This window comes from Saxophila tyrrhenica (assembly GCF_035928015.1).
Source record: "Saxophila tyrrhenica strain CCFEE 5935 chromosome Unknown scaffold_9, whole genome shotgun sequence".
Taxonomy (NCBI): Eukaryota; Fungi; Ascomycota; class Dothideomycetes; order Mycosphaerellales; family Extremaceae; genus Saxophila; species Saxophila tyrrhenica.
The window spans coordinates 530,486-547,286 of NW_027041741.1; the positions used below are offsets into that span (position 1 = coordinate 530,486).

General features: G+C 54.8%; 9 protein-coding genes across 9 annotated transcripts; 3 read left to right on the forward strand and 6 right to left on the reverse strand.

The window, feature by feature from the left end:
• Positions 1-902: 902 nt before the first annotated feature.
• Positions 903-1,706, reverse strand: LTR77_006139 (uncharacterized protein; the record flags this gene model as incomplete). The annotated part of the gene is made up of 2 exons (XM_064803381.1): positions 903-1,253; positions 1,305-1,706. The coding sequence occupies 2 exons, from the start codon at positions 1,704-1,706 to the stop codon at positions 903-905; spliced, it is 753 nt and encodes a 250-aa protein (XP_064658296.1).
• A 536-nt stretch (positions 1,707-2,242) lies between these two features.
• imp3 (U3 small nucleolar ribonucleoprotein imp3) lies at positions 2,243-2,863 on the reverse strand (the record flags this gene model as incomplete). Its single annotated transcript, XM_064803382.1, has 2 exons — positions 2,243-2,339; positions 2,397-2,863. 2 exons carry the CDS (start codon positions 2,861-2,863, stop codon positions 2,243-2,245), a joined length of 564 nt encoding a protein of 187 aa, XP_064658297.1.
• Positions 2,864-3,038: 175 nt separating this feature from the next.
• On the forward strand, positions 3,039-4,734 carry HIS7 (Histidine biosynthesis bifunctional protein hisB; the record flags this gene model as incomplete). Its single annotated transcript, XM_064803383.1, has 2 exons — positions 3,039-3,183; positions 3,251-4,734. 2 exons carry the CDS (start codon positions 3,039-3,041, stop codon positions 4,732-4,734), a joined length of 1,629 nt encoding a protein of 542 aa, XP_064658298.1.
• Positions 4,735-4,908: 174 nt separating this feature from the next.
• Positions 4,909-5,199, reverse strand: LTR77_006142 (uncharacterized protein; the record flags this gene model as incomplete). The annotated part of the gene is made up of 1 exon (XM_064803384.1): positions 4,909-5,199. The coding sequence occupies one exon, from the start codon at positions 5,197-5,199 to the stop codon at positions 4,909-4,911; it is 291 nt and encodes a 96-aa protein (XP_064658299.1).
• A 377-nt stretch (positions 5,200-5,576) lies between these two features.
• On the reverse strand, positions 5,577-7,010 carry LTR77_006143 (uncharacterized protein; the record flags this gene model as incomplete). The annotated part of the gene is made up of 1 exon (XM_064803385.1): positions 5,577-7,010. The coding sequence occupies one exon, from the start codon at positions 7,008-7,010 to the stop codon at positions 5,577-5,579; it is 1,434 nt and encodes a 477-aa protein (XP_064658300.1).
• A 604-nt stretch (positions 7,011-7,614) lies between these two features.
• LTR77_006144 (uncharacterized protein) lies at positions 7,615-9,504 on the reverse strand (the record flags this gene model as incomplete). Its single annotated transcript, XM_064803386.1, has 2 exons — positions 7,615-8,231; positions 8,289-9,504. 2 exons carry the CDS (start codon positions 9,502-9,504, stop codon positions 7,615-7,617), a joined length of 1,833 nt encoding a protein of 610 aa, XP_064658301.1.
• Positions 9,505-9,952: 448 nt separating this feature from the next.
• Positions 9,953-11,266, forward strand: LTR77_006145 (uncharacterized protein; the record flags this gene model as incomplete). The annotated part of the gene is made up of 4 exons (XM_064803387.1): positions 9,953-10,150; positions 10,202-10,371; positions 10,436-10,847; positions 10,898-11,266. The coding sequence occupies 4 exons, from the start codon at positions 9,953-9,955 to the stop codon at positions 11,264-11,266; spliced, it is 1,149 nt and encodes a 382-aa protein (XP_064658302.1).
• Positions 11,267-11,857: 591 nt separating this feature from the next.
• Positions 11,858-13,210, forward strand: LTR77_006146 (uncharacterized protein; the record flags this gene model as incomplete). Its single annotated transcript, XM_064803388.1, has 5 exons — positions 11,858-11,932; positions 11,986-12,001; positions 12,052-12,177; positions 12,226-12,658; positions 12,772-13,210. The coding sequence occupies 5 exons, from the start codon at positions 11,858-11,860 to the stop codon at positions 13,208-13,210; spliced, it is 1,089 nt and encodes a 362-aa protein (XP_064658303.1).
• Positions 13,211-13,657: 447 nt separating this feature from the next.
• LTR77_006147 (uncharacterized protein) lies at positions 13,658-15,462 on the reverse strand (the record flags this gene model as incomplete). The annotated part of the gene is made up of 2 exons (XM_064803389.1): positions 13,658-14,517; positions 14,574-15,462. 2 exons carry the CDS (start codon positions 15,460-15,462, stop codon positions 13,658-13,660), a joined length of 1,749 nt encoding a protein of 582 aa, XP_064658304.1.
• Between the last annotated feature and the right edge of the window lie 1,339 nt (positions 15,463-16,801).

Sequence of the window (16,801 nt, forward strand, 5' to 3'; positions counted from 1 at the left end):
GATTCCGCCTACTGCGCGGAATTTGTGATTAGCAGAACAGCATGCGTGACATTGCGGATCCGTGGTGCAGCTCGAAGAAGCGGCCGGGCTCTTCTTCGGGGTCTGGAGAGAGAGACGCGGGAAGAGAGAGAGAGAGAGAGAGAGCGGTAGTGGTGCTGGACTTAGTCGTGCGTGTGAGCGGAGGGCTCTGCTGGGTATCGGGCGTCTTGTCTTGCACGTTGGCGAAGGTAAACGCTTCGAGGAAAACTTCGTCGCGGTGTTCATGAAGGAAGGAAGGAGTGACTAGCAAAGGCGAGGAGGGAAGTCCCCTCGTGGCGTTACCAAAAAAGCGCACGGTCGTATGTCTGATCAGAGGCTGGCAAAGTCGTCCGACCGTGGGTGAGAAGGATCCTGATTACGGAGTGGGGCCAGGGTATGAGAAAGGGAAGGGGTAGAGGGAGGGGGACGGGGACGGGGACGGGAAGAGAGGAGGCGAAAGGGAGAGGAAGGAGGGGGGAGGCAAGAGGCCGTCAAGGAGGAGGCGTTTGAGTCAGCGCAGGGATCAGAGAAGCCGTCAGAGCTGAGAATGCACTCGGCCTTTCACATGTCAACGGTGAGGCAATTGTGTGCAATATCTAATACTTCTTCGGCCGCGCAAACAGTCCTATGATGTGGCTCGAACCATTCGCTCGAGCCAGACTCCAACATGTAAGGAGATGGCACAACGAACCGCGGCTAAGCCGCATGCTGACGCCAAAATCCACTGCAAGTGCGGTTGACCGCCATGCAGATAAGCATGGTAAAGTAAATATGTTCCCAAAACCTCCATCCCCAAGCCACATTCCACAAAACACCATCATCAGTCATCAACCTTGGACCCGATCGTCCTCGTGTCATATAGCAATCTTCGACAACCAACTGCTCTACTCAACGTCCTTGATCTCACCTCCAGGCAACGGCAGCATCATCTCCACCATACCACCAAACGGCAGACCAACCATGCAGGTCGGCGACACGACATTGCCTTTATCCGTCGAGCTATCGGCTTTGAGGACGGTACAGTTCGTACTCCAATGGGGTGGCTCGATGGCAGTCTGCAGTTTCGAATCATGGTTCGACTTTGGTCCACCCTCGCCACGCCTACGGGTGACAGCAGTGTTCGGTGGTTGCAAAGCGATAGACATCCGCGGCGATGATGCTTTCGACCGTTGCTGCGGCGTGGCTGGTGGAGTTGGCAACGCCTCACTTGCTGGGTAGTTGGCGGCGGCGATTCTCTGATCGCACGAATTACGTGATTGTTGAGTGGGCGGTGATAGTCTGCGTACCTTCTGGGCCGGAGCAAATGACTCGGATGTATGCTTGGGCACAGCATGGCGGTGACTGCTGGATGTCTGACCGATTTGGCCTTGCTGCATAGACATGTTGGAGCGCGATAGTCCCATAGGCTGCCACGGCGGGGTGAGGGTGTGAGCACCCAGGTGTCCAGCGGCGAGATCAGGCGTTGCTGCCTGTTTGCAGTCGCTGGAGAGTGAGGCCGGAAAGTCGTCATCCATTTGGTAGGCTGTCGTGGAATGTGGTGCTGGAGCGGCGACGTGCCCCTCGATGCAGAAGACGGAAAACTCAGGACGACGAGGTCTGCTGGCTGACTGCGATATCGAGAAGGCTTCGGTCGCTGAAGATGTGAGGTGGTATTTGGGTGTACCACTGAGCCACTGATGGTAAGACATGGCGGGATCAGAGATGTCGGGGACAGGGTGGGGTCAACAGGCCAGCTGAGGAGGGTACCGGCACGCTCGAGACAATGACAATAGCAAGTGCAGTCGACAATAGACAATTGAACGTGCAATAGTTGCCAATGTCAGGTGTCGAGTGTTCAACCGGTGAACAAGCCAGATGAGTGAGGTGTGAGGAAGAGGAAGGTGGGGATATTCCAGGTGGAAGATAAGTGAGCCAACCACGTGACATGCGCGCTAGCCAGGGTGGTGCTCTCAATTAGACTCCCCACGTCATGCACCGTGCTCACAATCCGCCTCGTGCTGCACGATACACTGAGGTCGAACGGAGTGGGAGAGGACCTCGATCGTTGTCGGCTTTCCGTCAAGTGCAGAGTCGTCTGCAAAATTTCGTTGGATGGTGTCTCTCCTTGGCTGGGTGTGGCTACCGCTGCCCCTCATTGGGTTCAAGGACAGATTCCCCGTGGTTTGAAGGATCATGCTGCAGGTTCTCCGGGATGGCGTAGACTGGTTTCATGAGAATGCATTCCTCATAGCAAATCGAAGTCATCCAGCTTGTCTCGGTATTTCATAATGTTCCGCTTGATCTTGGAGGAGTCGACCCAGGTGACAAAGTCCTCCATGTTTCTGTAAAGGAGTCAGTCACGCATTTCAAAATTTGGCTCCGCATAACCGCCGGCATACCTCGTCACAAGAAAAGCAGGATCGGTGACCACGTCAGTCCCTACTCTGACATGGCCTTGCTCAATGAACTTGTTCGCAGCGCTGACCGTCTCAGACATCCTCAGCCTCGTCATGACCACACCCAGTCTCCTCCGGCAAAAGGCGGAGACAGTGACCTTGTGCTCGACGTCGCTGAGTTTGCCTTTGCCGCCGCCGCCAATCCCCAGAAGCCCCATGTCGTGCAGCTTCTCCAGAAGCAGATCTTCTTGCTTCCGCCGAAACTGCGACTCGGGCGGCAGAAGTGACAGGCGATGCGCCAGTTGTCTCAAGGATCCTGCCAGACGGTTGTAGGAGGCATAGTCGGCGGGGTTCGAGAGTGAGTAGCGTCTGATGACTGCGGCGGAGCGGTGGGTGGGGTCGGAGGGGTAGTTAATGAAGTCGACTTTGCGCAGCAGCCGCTGCTCGTGGTGCTTGAGTTTGCGCACCATCTTGAGACGTCTCGGTGGTTTGTGTGGGTGTAGAGGCGTTTTGACAGGTTTCGTGATGAACGAGCGAGGTGAAGACGAATCGAGACTCTTGGCACTGCTGAGTCAGGCTAAGGCCCTGAAAATCATCTTTCACAACACAACTTCACTCGATGAATATATCACACTACAAACAAGGATGCCTACAGTCCACCTGCTTGACTATGCGGCGGGCAATATACGCTCCCTCGTGAACGCCATCGAGAAGCTCGGATGGGAAGTTGCATGGATAGAGTCGCCTGAAGACGTTGGCAAAGCTGAGGTTAGTCACCACAGGGATGCAGGTAAAATTTACACATACTGATTGCTGACAGGCACCTCCAATGTAGAGATTGATACTGCCCGGCGTAGGCCATTTCGGCCATTGTCTGGGTCAGTTCAGAGATGCGGGCTACGTTGAGCCGGTCAAGAGATTCATCGAATCTGGCAAACCCTTCATGGGCATCTGTGTCGGCATCCAAGCACTATTCGAAGGTTCGGCAGAGAACACGTCTGTACCTGGACTGGGCGTTATCAGAAGCCGCTTAGAACGATTCAACGACAGCGAGAAAAGCGTTCCGCACATTGGGTGGAACTCAGCGAACGTTTCAGGCAACCAGAGCATCTACGGTCTCAGACCCGACAGCAAGTACTACTACGTCCACTCCTACGCAGTGCCATACCGGAAAGGTCAACTCGAGAATGATGGCTGGACAGTAGCGACAGCTCGGTACGGCAGCGAGGAATTTGTTGGCGCAGTAGCAAGAGACAACGTTCTTGCAACTCAGTTCCATCCAGAGAAGAGCGGTGCTGCTGGTCAACGTGTACTCAAGGCTTTTCTCAATGGTCAGATGCGCCAGCCTCTGCCACAGCTGCCATCACCGACACAGGAAGGCCTGACACGGCGCATAATAGCCTGTTTGGACGTCCGGACCAACGACCAGGGCGATCTGGTGGTGACCAAAGGCGACCAGTACGATGTCAGAGAAAAAGACAACAACGCCGTTCGCAACCTCGGCAAGCCGGTGGAGAAGGCTCAGCAGTATTATGAACAGGGCGCTGACGAGGTGACCTTCCTCAACATCACTTCCTTCCGAGATACGCCGCTCAAGGATCTTCCAATGCTTGAGGTGTTACGGCAGGCTTCGGCAACAGTGTTCGTTCCTCTGACCATCGGCGGAGGCATAAGGGACACCCACGACCCTGCCACAAACAGGACCGTGCCCGCCCTGGAGGTCGCAACGCTGTACTTCAAATCTGGTGCCGACAAAGTGTCCATCGGTTCGGACGCGGTGACTGCGGCTGAGCAGTACTACGCCTCAAACAAGACATTGACCGGGAAAACGGCCATTGAGACGATCAGCGAGGCGTATGGCGCACAAGCAGTCGTTGTCTCGGTCGATCCGAAGCGTGTGTATGTGGCCTCTCCAGAAGCCACCTCTCACCACACCATCTCTACCGCGTATCGTGGTCCAAAAGGCGAGAAGTACTGCTGGTACGCATGCACAATCAGAGGCGGGCGTGAGACCAGGGACTTCGATGTCGTTCAGCTCGTCACCGCGGTGGAGGCTCTGGGTGCCGGAGAGATCTTACTCAACTGCATCGACAAAGACGGAACAAATTCTGGCTTCGATCTTGAACTCATCAGGAGCGTCAAGGCAGCAGTCAAGATACCTGTCATTGCTTCGAGCGGTGCTGGTAACGCTGACCACTTTGCGGAGGTCTTCCAGCAGACCAACGTTGATGCTGCGCTTGGTGCTGGCATGTTCCACCGTGGCGAATGGACTGTCAAGCAGGTGAAGGAGCATCTGCAACATCAAGGTTCCATGGTGCGTAGATTTGAGGAGGACGTTTAGATGACCGGCCAGGCGATGGCGATTCGAAAATAGATGAGACTTTCACGGCTTTATCTGGAGCTTCTGCCATACGGTACTTGCAGTTCTCTTTGGGCATCAGATTAACCCATGCATCTCGCACCCTCCAAATACCCGTTCCTGTAACTGCATCCCTCGCCAAGCCTCTGAAAATACTTAAATCTCAACCTCCCTCCTCCACGTCGGACGACTCTTCTCCCACAAAGTAGCATAGTAAGGCTTGCTCAACTGCTCGCTCTCGAACCATTGTTGCGTCGCATTCCACACTTCCACGAGCCTGAATAGTCCAATATCTGTTGGGTCTTCGAAAACGTCGAAAAGAAGACATTCTGGCTCCTTGGCGCAGTGGTCCCAGACGGGGCGATGGGCCTCTTTCCAGTCTGCGATGAGGTGTTCTTGGACGTAGAAGTCGACGAAGAGGGTGAGCTGCGGATGAGGTGGTGCCATGGTGTTTGGCAAGGGCGTTTGGGACTGATGGGTGCTGCGAAAGAGGTAACACGACCGAGCTACAACTACATGCACCTATACACGGTACTTGTACAAGGACCAGCTCGGCGTTAAGCTTGCTTTGTAACCTTCCGGACGATTCGGCCATAAGCTGTTTAACCTGCGAAGCGGTACCTTGAATTTGCTGTGAATATACGTGCAGCTATACGTTTCATGCTGAACACTCCCGGCCCTTGCCACCAGAACATTGTCGAAATGCTACGCTGAACGCTTCAAAGCCAGAGTGAACGCCATTGCCTCCCGGCTTCTAACCCCGTCGTCTCCAGCACTTGGAGCCCGACTACCATAGTTGCAACAAACGATTCCACCCCAAACACTCATCCAGCCCACCTAACAGCACAGTTCGCCAAGCCCTCTTTGAACCTCTGCAGCCGTGGTTGTATCCATCCAGACGTCCAGTGCATGTCACCCGCCTCATCAGATTTGCCGAAGCGGATGTCTTTTCCCAAGTGGCACCGACCCGGGGAGAACATCCACTGGATACATTGCTTCTCTGGCATTCTCCTACAAGCTTCTGCACATGCATCTTCTGACGTAGTAGCGTTCTTCTCAAAGTCATTTAACTTCGAGAAGTCTTCGTCACCTTCGGTAGCCAGTTCAACAGAGACCAACTTCCTGTCCTTGGATTTGTTGTTCCACTTGGCGCGATTGACAGTTACATGCCGCTGGATGAAATGCTCGAAAACGTCGCGGTAGAGGTAAGGCGTATCCCAGCCATGCTCCTCAATCCAATCGCTTTCAAACTGCCACAGCGAGTCGAGTTCGATCGGCGTCACATGGTGCCAGGAGATGGCCACCGAACACCAATGCACGCCCGTCCAGTCCAGGGTAGAGACGGTCTCGCCTTGAATAAGCGGCCATGCGGGCGTGAGGTGGACACCTGCTTCTCCCAAGGCACGAGAGATGACCTCGTCTCCGCAGCACGAGACACTGACGATCCTTTCCCAGTCCCTATCCCACGTCTCCTTACCCTCGTACTCTCGCTTCTCTCCAAGCAGATCAGCTGCTTTCCGTGACAATATGACGCCGCTGCCACCGTGCGCGAAGGCCTGGTCTCCGATAACGTTCTGCGCGCCCAGATAAAATGGCTGCTTGGGGTCCATTGTCCTCAAAAACTGCAGCAGGTTGGTCCACGATATGCTGGTGTCTGCCTCAATGACCACAAACCACTCAACGTTGTCGGGCGCCGTCGTGAAGGCCTTCTGCAGCATAGGGAAGAACTTCCACTTGTCTAGATTCCAGCTCCCCGCCCCCCGCAGCTTGCTTGTGTCTTGCCCTTCCCTCTGGTATTGCTGCAACTTCCGATACAGCTCGAAGTCTGCGTGTTCTTCCCGGTAATGTTGAGAAACGTCTTCAATCGCATCGTAGACGGGGTAGTCGGCGAAATCTTGCGCCAAGTCGGAAAAGATCATGAAATGCGGGACGCATTTGAACGTCGTGAGGAAGTGAGACGGGAGCTTCTGATAGATCTCGGTAGCTCCAGTCTTGAGCAGGACCATAACGTTATCCGCTCCCGGCACGTCTCGACATGTTGCAGGCGTAGGCTTTGAGGGTGGTGTGCTGGTGTTATCTTGCTGTATGGGTTGCGTTGAACCTGCGTTCGCCTCTTCAGTAGTCCTGTCCCCGCCGTATGGAAGTCGTCGGTAGGTCACAGGGAGCCAGCTGTCTCGGAGAAGGAAGAGGCCAAGAAGGACCAGGAGGACGGCGAGCAAGCGAGAGACAGAGACGGCCCGGCCACCACTGGTGCTCATGTTGCAGTTTCAAATCCTACACGACTCTCCGGTCGCTGCATTGGGCCAGACACAACCTCATCGATGCAGAAACGAAGAGGAAGGAGGATGGGTTGTAACGATAATAAAATGCCCGGTGTTTCCTGCTCCACATGCGTCGTCAGCGGGCTGTGCTCCGACGTGAAGCCGTAGATGAAGAAAGAAGTGCGCAGGCAAGGTCTGTTCCCTTTTGGCCCCTTTCGCGCATTCCTTTCTTTCTCTTCGTGGCCCCATCTTCCACCCAGCCGCAGCACACATCCAACACCCAGAGGTGACGCCTCGACGCCCGCTTCGGGTGATGGTGCATAAGCGCACTGCGGATGTGACAAGCTTTGCGCGGGACACGTTCGATCGTTCCGCCCACTTGGCGCGATCAAGTGCCACATCCATTCACACGGTAACGGTATGGTTTGCTCCGTATAGAGCAGGAGACGAGTCGGGCTGAGGTCGTGGTGGGTGAACAATTAACACGAAATCCATATTCAGTTGCAACCATCCAACACGTCAAGTCGTAACCCAAGGACATCGATATATCCAAACAACTCCATCGCTAAGAACGCTGCAAACAATTACTTCCTTTCTCCAATCAGTCCACACCCCACCCTCTCTCCTCCTCACCTCTATTTCCAACTACACCCCGTCCAGCCAAGCGCACCGGACTCCTCAGCGGCACCCCAAAGTCGTCCTCCTCCCAGTCTGAGTCCAGATCTTGAAGTTCATCGCCTTCCAAATGATAACTACCCGGCACCCTCCGCGGCGAATCAATCGGACTCTCAACGTAGAACATACTGTTCGCACCGAACGCGGCGTCGGCATAACGTGCCGCAATCTGCAACATGATTGCCACCAGACGCGCGGGTGGGCCGAGGAAGACGGAGCAGGCTTTTTTCACCATCGCTGTCGTGAAGGCTTGCTGCTGAGAAGAGTGTGAGCGGCGCGATGCTGCCGACTTGTTCGACGAGATGGTGGCGGTGGAGGAGTTCGACGAGGTCGACTTTCTGGTGGGCGACGTCCGGGTAGGGTGGAAGACTGTTGTCCCGCCTATTGAGCGTCGCGCAAGAATGCGCGCTTGAATGGCAGCGTATGGATCGTCGTGAGTTACCTGCGCCTCTGGCGTGACCGGCCGATCCTGAGAGCTGGGCTGATCCTTCAAGGCGGCATTTGTCTGAGCATCGCGGAGGCTAGCCGTGTCTGACGTGGACGCTGGACCGGACTCATGCCTCTGCTCGTTGTTAGTCGATATCGCGTGGTTTCGCATACTTTCTGCATCGTCCTGACGCCCCTCCATTGGAGCAGACGGCATGGGGGCAAGAGACTGATCTAGAACAACACTCTCCTCAGCTGTGGCATCGCCCAATAGTTCTGAGGCTTCATTTCTGTCCCGCTCATCTTCAGCACCTCCATCGCTCTGAGGTTGTCTGTCCACATAGTCGACACCCGCACTCGAGTCAGGAGGAGAAGGCGGCATGTCCGTGGGAATGGCCTGCAACGTCCGCGTGGTGGGACTGTCCGCCCGTACTGACTCAGGCTGCGCATCCTTGTTGGCAACTACGACCGTCCCGTCGACGTCCACTCTCGTTCGTAGCTTCGAGGGCGACGGGGATTGCAACGCCATCTGCGACGGCGCAGTGACTGACCTCGATGCAGCCGCTATTCTCGGTCTTGACGGTGTGCTCATGACTGTATCCTGCACGTCATCTGCTGCCTCTGAAGCTTCCGACTTCTCTCCTTCATCGCTCCCATCCTCCTCGGTCTCATCGTCCATACTACCGGACGCCGAGTCCTCCCCTTCTGCTGGCGGCACCCACCCCTCCGGCTTCCAACTGGACGCTCGTTCGAGTCTCCACTTCTTTGCTGGCCCCGAGCTCTTCCGTCTGGTCTTCTTAATCTCCAGCTCCTCCGGCAAATCCACACTGAACGACCTCGAAAACGGACATGGTGTTCTCTCGTAGTACAGGACCTTTTGTAACGTCGCCTTCAGCTTCTCCACCTCCCGTAAATCATCCTCCGTCTCTCCAGGTAGTTCGATCCGGTAGTACGTATCTGGCAGTACGCGCAGCGCGAACTTGCTCACTCCATCAACACACCAACATTGCGATCGTGGTAAGATGGCGTGCAGAAGCGCGCCGGAGTGTAGGAAGCTGACAGACCCGGGTACGCGATAGATCTCCATAGGTCCCGCCGCCATCGTGCGCTCTGTCGGCGACGCCCATGATTGCGTGCCTTGCGAAGATCCAGGACGTCCAGGGCTGGCGCTCGCGCTGCTGCTGGGTCGCGAGGCCGAAGTGAATTTGATGATGTTGGCGTTGGGATGGACATAGAGCGTCTCCACCCCTTCTGTCGCCCCAATCTCTGCCTGTCCGCTCGCAGACTTGGGGGTGGTCGAGATCTTCGCAGGAACGGTGAAGGAGCGATTCATGGCCATCCGCCGGGGTGTCGCGGCGGGGGTGGAGGGAGCTAGCGGTGAGGATGCCATCGTTGCGCGTGTTCGTTGCGCGGTATGCCCAACATCGATAGTGGCTGCGTGAGGTTAAGGATGGGTACGTAGAACAATATCCACGCTGCGTTGTTGTACATGTGAACGTGTCGACAACGGCCCAGGAATGCGGTCGAGCTGTGGCTAGCTGTGGCTGCCGTGGCTGTCGATCAGGTCGAGAGATCGACGGGGACGACTTTCACATGCTTTCGCTTCTCGTCCTCATAAAGAACAACACCACACCTGGACAGTTGAGTGTTGTTGGTGCCAGTGTCATCTCTCAAATCTGGAAGTCGTCAACTCGTAGCCGGCGGTCTCATCAACAAGTCTGGTCTCTTCTGTGTCCCGAAGCCACGCCTCTCGCTACGTCATGTCTACAGGTTGAGAACGCTTTCAAAACTCACTTGTCTAACACCCTACATTGTCCACCTCTTCGCACACCACCAACATGAGTGGCTTCGACCCATCGTCCCTCCTGCAAGGGACCAGCTTCGAGCCAAACCAGGTTTTGCGAGGAGCGCAACTCACGCTTGTGGGAGCAAACCGCGCTTTGCAGAATCCTGGACTCTTCACCAGCGAGCATTACAAGCAGGCGGCTTTGGCGGTGGTAGCAGGCATTGCCATCCGCATTCTCGTCGCGTTGCCGGTACGGCGTCCAGCCGTCTCGTTGCAAGGCTTTGGCTAAACATTGGTACAGACATTGGGCATCCGCTTCCTTCTTACCTTCATCGGCCTGTTTAAGGACCTGTCCCACTCAACCTGGGATGAAGATGTCATCGAAGTAATCACCTACGTCGAGCACCATGTGCTTCAGGTACCTTTCTTCCTCATGACGTTCATGAGATTCCTTTCTCCTGCTATGGACCAGTATGTACAGTCTCGGCACCATCCGCCAATTGCTGTCGCGATCGAAGCTAACAGCAAAACCAAGCATGTTCATGGACTCTCTTGCCTGGGTTGACCAAACCTACGTGAAGAAGCACAAGGGAGAGAACCCAGACGACCTGCGAGCAATGTACCATCCAAACCTCAAGATGTACGAGGACGCCCACGAACGCAGAGAGGGGTATGGCGACGGGCATAGCAGGACCTACGATGCAATGCTCGCCTTCGGATGGCGCTTCGGCAGAAAAGCAGTGCTCTCTCTTGCAGTCTACCTCGCCACTTTCGTGCCGTACGTCGGTCGCCTCGTCCTGCCCGCAGCCAGCTTCTACACTTTCAACAATGCTGTTGGCACGCCAGCAGCAGTGGTGATCTTTGGCAGCGGCTTGATCCTCCCAAAACGGTACCTGGTCATGTTTCTGCAGAGCTATTTCTCGAGCCGGAGCTTGATGAGAGATTTGGTATGTTGAGTGTCCTGTGTAATCCTAACCGTCCTGCTAACTCTCCATAGCTCGACCCGTACTTCTCTCGCATCCGCTACTCGAAGGAGCAAAAGAAGAAGTGGTTTCACGAGCGCGAGGGTGTGCTCTACGGCTTCGCCGTGGCCTTCTTCGTCATGGTGAAGATCCCATTGGTGGGCGTGCTGGTCTACGGCATCGCAGAGGCGTCTACAGCCTACCTGATCACCAAGATCACCGAGCCTCCACCTCCGCCATCCGAGGTGAAGGAGTTCAGGGAGAAGGACGTGCATTGGGAGAACAAGCACGAGTTCGTCAACTTACCACTTGACAAGCTGGATAAGTTCAACATCTCGGCAAAGTACCATGAGAAGCTGAGACCTGATGCGACGAGCGAGATCAAGGGGCGCTCGTTCACATGAAGTGATCTCTATCGGGATCGCAGGGTTGGTTTGTTGGTTTCTGGTCGACCGTGGTGGTCTTCTATGAGTCTATGAGTACAAAACAAACGCCATCGACACTTACAGCTTCTCACTCGCAACCTCATTGCACACGATTGTCATGCGACCCAATATGAGGCCACCTATCCTTTGTTGTATTCGTTCCGGTGGCACGACTGATGCCCACGAATGCTAATATTGGGCCTCCGGAACGGCTAATTGCATGTGATGTTCAAAAGGACCTGTCCCAAATTGGCAGTTCGGAAACACGCAGCTTCCAGCTCCACCTTCGCAGCTCTCCCCGCAGCCATCACAGAGGTCCGGCATCATGGAGAGCTACCTACATCGGCTACTACGCGTCACTTCGCGTACTCTTATCTCGCTCTTACTCAATGGCAAATCGATCCAGGCTTCCAGCGATGCGTGAGTGATAAGCCCCGCACCAGGTGAACAATAAGTAGGTGTTTGCTCCGACGTCTTGTTCACCGTCGTACTGCTCTTCCCTTCCGCCTGTGCCTGTTTCTTCGTGGTCCTCCGTTCTCGACAACGTTAAGACTAGGAAAGCAAAGAGCGATGGGCAAGCAAGGACTGCGTACCGCCGTCAAGGTGGATACCACGAAAGATGCTGGGACCTTGCCTTATCTACACGTGAGCCTTGTCCTTGTCACAACACTCAGATGTCCATACTGACCCAGGAGCAGAACAGATGGCATCCAGGTGCGCATCCTCAGCCGTCACTGGGCCTCCTTCCTAACGGCGAGCTGCAGACATCCCATCTTGCGAGACGATCAAGAACGGCGAGACGGTGAAGATTCAATGCATCGATTGGACTGGAGGGCAGATCAAGAACGATGACTCTGCCAACGATGTCAGGGACGTTGATCTCACACGCGGTTGGTCATCTCGCTTGTTTTGTCGTTGTGGTCTCTGACATCTACAAGTCCACTACTTGAGCGGCCCTTTCGAGATCGAAACGGCCGAACCCGGAGATATCCTGTTGGTAGACATTCAAGACGTTCAACCCCTGCCAGACCAGCCATGGGGCTTCACAGGCATCTTCGGCAAAGACAACGGCGGTGGCTTCCTCGACGAGCACTACCCAGAGCCAGCCAAGGCGATCTGGGATTTCGAAGGCATCTATTGCTCCTCCAGACACATTCCTGGAGTCAAGTTCGCTGGCTTGATCCATCCGGGTATTCTGGGCTGCGCTCCCTCTCAAGAGATTCTGGAGACATGGAACAAGCGGGAGGCGCAGCTAATCAGCGAGTGCAGTCATATGACTCGCGAAGTCGCGAAGCCACCGGAGCCGAAGTCTGTTCACGTCGGTACCGGTGATGATAAGATCAAGGAGAAGGTTGGCAAGGAGGGCGCAAGGTATGTCAGACAAAGCTGAAGAGATCTTTGCGGCAATTTCAAGCGCCATGCAGCGCTATGAGCTCGCCCAGCTGAATCGAAGTTCCATGACACGTGCTGACCGCACCACCCAGAACTATTCCAGGCCGACCAGAACACGGCGGCAACTGCGACATCAAGAACCTCTCTCGCGGCAGCAAGGTATACCTGCCTGTCCATGTCAAAGGCGCCAAATTCAGCGTCGGAGACCTCCACTTCTCCCAAGGCGATGGCGAGATCTCATTCTGCGGCGCCATTGAGATGGCCGGCGAGATCACCATCAACTTCTCCGTCATCAAGAACGGCATAGCCGATATGGGTTTGAAGAGCCCAATCTACATTCCTGGACCTGTTGAGCCGCAGTTCGGTCCTGGACGCTACATCTACTTTGAGGGTTTCAGTGTTGACGAGCAGGGCAAGCAGCATTATCTGGATGCTACGGTTGCGTATAGGCAGACGTGCCTTCGAATCTTCGAGGTACTTAACTTCAGGTGGAACATGTCACTGCTATGTCTTAGACTTGAAGGGGCTTGAGCGCCTACTAGCCGAGATGCCCCTTTGAGGTCATTTCAGCTTAGCGGGCCTACCCATCGGTCTAGGGCATAGCAGCCAGTTCTGCACCGTCCCCACCCTACGCAGAATAAGATGCTAACGTCTTTCACCTAACGCTTATAGTACCTCAGAAGATATGGTTCGTCGCCTTGGCTTCCCGCTCTCGCTAGCCTCTACTAACGTTCTCGTAGGATACAACGACTACCAGATCTACCTACTGCTGTCGTGTGCACCAATCCAGGGCCACATTGCCGGCATTGTCGATATTCCGAACGCTTGCACGACGATTGGGCTCCCTGTCGATATCTTCGACTTTCCAATATTGCCTGGTGCTCCAATTAAGAAGCAGGATCTCGGGAAGTGTGCCTTTGCCAGCTGATCGGAAGATGTATGGTCGTATGTATATTGTCACGCTTCATACTTGCACTCTCAACCAAACTTGAACCTCTCATGCCCACGCTTAACGAACCTCATCGGCACCTTATCCTTCCGCATCTGAATCGTTATAATAGTCATCATGCCATTACGCAGCAGATCGCGAGCGCGAGCGTCAGCCTTGTTCCACGCTTCCCGCTTCTGCTCGTCGCTCGCTGTTGCAACCTCCTCATCTGACATGAAGTCGCGCACATCGAGCTCAACCGACCACGTCTTAAAGATCACGGCAAGGACAGCTAAGATCTCCACCTGAGCGAAGCGGCGTCCGAGACAAGATCGGTATCCGGAGCTGAAAGGCACGTAGGAGTCCTTGAGCGGTCGGAAGAGCGATGCAGCAGTATCTGGCCGCTTGTCGGGACCCTCGAAGTCCAGACCTTCTTCCTCTGCGTACGTGTTGTCGTCCGTGTTGGCATTTGGTTTGCTTTGATCGAGTATCCATCGTTCGGGCCTAAATTCAAGCAGATCCTCTTCATTCTCGTGTGGCCAGTACTTCGGGTTCCGGTGCAGCGCGACCGTGTCAAGTGTGATGGTACAGCCTCCTGGTACGGTGATGGGTTGACCGTTCAACTGCATGCCTTGTGGTTTGCCTGGCAATGTCGATTTTGGGATGCCAACGACTGGCGGTATTAAACGGAGCTCTTCGTTCATCACTGCGCCACACATGCTGCCAAAGAGTCTGGGCATGTCGTTGTCGTAATCCCATTCGGAGATCGGTTTGTCGCCTAGAATCGAGTCCAGATCATCCTGAAGGTGCTTCTGGCTGCCCCAATGCATCGCCAGAAGCAAGATAGAGAAGTGGATAGTGTTGGCTGCCGTTTCGTGACCAGCCAAGATGAAGACAAAGGCATTGCCAACTAGACGAGGTCAGCATATTCATAACATTAAACCCGCAATATTGCTTTTAACTCACGAATCTCTTCGTCCGTCAACAATTGATTCTTTGGTTTTCCTGCCGCTTTTTCTGGATCGGCATTCTTCTCATCGTCCGCAGACTTCGCTGTGACGCCAGCGCCCTTCACCAAGGCTCCCATCAGGTCCATACCACCAGTATCTTGACCAGACTCAACCTGCTCACGCTTCTCGACGTACATCTCTCGCATGTATTTGTACCATTCCACGTAGCATTCGTTCGCCACCTTGTGGAGCTTCAAAGGCGAGTTGCGAAGGATCCACTTGGGTGTCAGCATCACCACGATCAGATTCTCCAGCAGTGTGGACAGGGCATCCTTGTAGCTCATTGTGTGACCTTCGGGAATATCGCTATCTTCCAGTTCATGCGGCCATTGCAGACGGACACCAAACCCGGCGGCACTGATCACATGCAAGGAGAGTCGCATAGCCTGTGATGCGATGTCCTTCAAAGGCCCAGTGGTTATGCTGTCACGGCTCAGCCATCCGGACATCATGCTTTGAGCCTGATGAAGCGACTCCTGCCAGACGAGACTATTGTTCTTTTCGTTAAACGGTGGACTGGTGATCTTGCGATGATGTCTCCAGTAGCTGCCTTCGGATGATACCACATTCTTGCCGAATTGATCGATGCCAGAATAGAAATGCACCGGCTTCGGGAAGGCGTCTCTGCGGCTTGTGATTTGACTGATGGCCTCTCGGTCCGCGACGACCATTGTTATACCGCCAGGAGCAACGATGAGGAAGCAATCACTCCCTTGTTCTTTGAACGGAGCATACAATTTGTCCCATGCGAAGTCTGGCTTTGTGTAGCTGTAGAATGGGTTAGCGGGCGTGTTTTCTGTTTGATGTCTCGCAGTCTCACCCGATCCAGGAGTCCACCCAGTCATGAGGTAGACGGCGTAAGAAGAACAGCCATATTGGGTGTGTGAGCAACCAGGCTCGATTGAACGCGTAGACTGGAGTTTTGATGTAAGGTAGTCCTGACAACTTCGCCTCTGCCAGGTTTCTTCTAAAGCATCTGTATGTGTTTATAACGTATGCCGCGCACAGGCCTGCTATTGCGAGCAGAATGTAGGACGGCATCTTGGATATTCCTCGCCACACGCCCACAGAGTTTGGCGTGGTATAAGGTAATTTAGTTCAAGGAGAGGTGTCCCATCAGCCACAGATCGATTGCTAGCTAGAAGTAAAACGCTATACGAGTAGGAGGCAGGATAGGAAGCGAAGCAGACCTCTGATTACCTCATGATATCGCCCATGCAGGTCGAGATGTGGAGTCCAGGAAAGCTAGATCTTCCGGAGCGCAACGCCTCCGAACAACAGGGCAGCCGAGCATGTGCGTGCGTCGAATGGCAAGGCTGTCTTCTTGCTTCGCTTGCAGCCATTTTACGGTAGCGTGTCCTGACTGCAGATTGCCGAGCGAGCGATGGAGTCATCAATGGGCGTCAAGAAGCAGATCGTCTTCAGCCACAAGGATGTCTCTTATGCTCCCTCGACTCTGGAGTTGGCGTACCAGGATACGCATGGTCGAGACAATCTTCCTTCGGCACGCGCACCTTGTCGTCGGCCCCCGTCGGTGTGGCAAGGCGCGGATACATTGTTCGCTTGCGAAGCGATGCGGCCTCGAAGGCAGATGATCGCCCAACATCTGCAACTCCCGTTGACGTTCCGGCCAAGAAGCCTATACCGCAACCATGGGGTTTCGCTCTGGTCCTTTGGCGGAGACGAGATGAAGTTGGGCATGCCGACATGATGAAAGGGCAGGCCTCGTCTGGCTAAACTCGATTCCATCTCAGATCCGCCATCTCAACGGCTGTCACCTGTAGCGCACACAGTGGCAGACGTGGGGTCTGAGCAAAATAGAAGGCGGTCTGATCCTTCCAAATTGCTTCTCTCGACCAATGGTTCCAATCTGCTCAATGTTTTAGCCGAGGCCTTCCTTCCTGATCGGTGCATTGCAAACTTCACGGCGGGATGAAACACTGCTCGCGTGGCCTCGCCTCCACCGTCGCACACGGCCAGCTGCCGCATGTGTGGGTGCATGTCATCGGGCACCGTATATGCATCCTGCCGCGCAATGCGATGGGGACGGTCCCATCGGCCGTCCAAGCGAAGGGTCTCTTGTACCACCCGCTTGCCTTTCTTCACTCCTACTCAACCTCGCTTGCACCTTTGACCAATGTCGGACCGCGCCTGGTTGCGACGTACCGAGTTTGAATAGCCTAT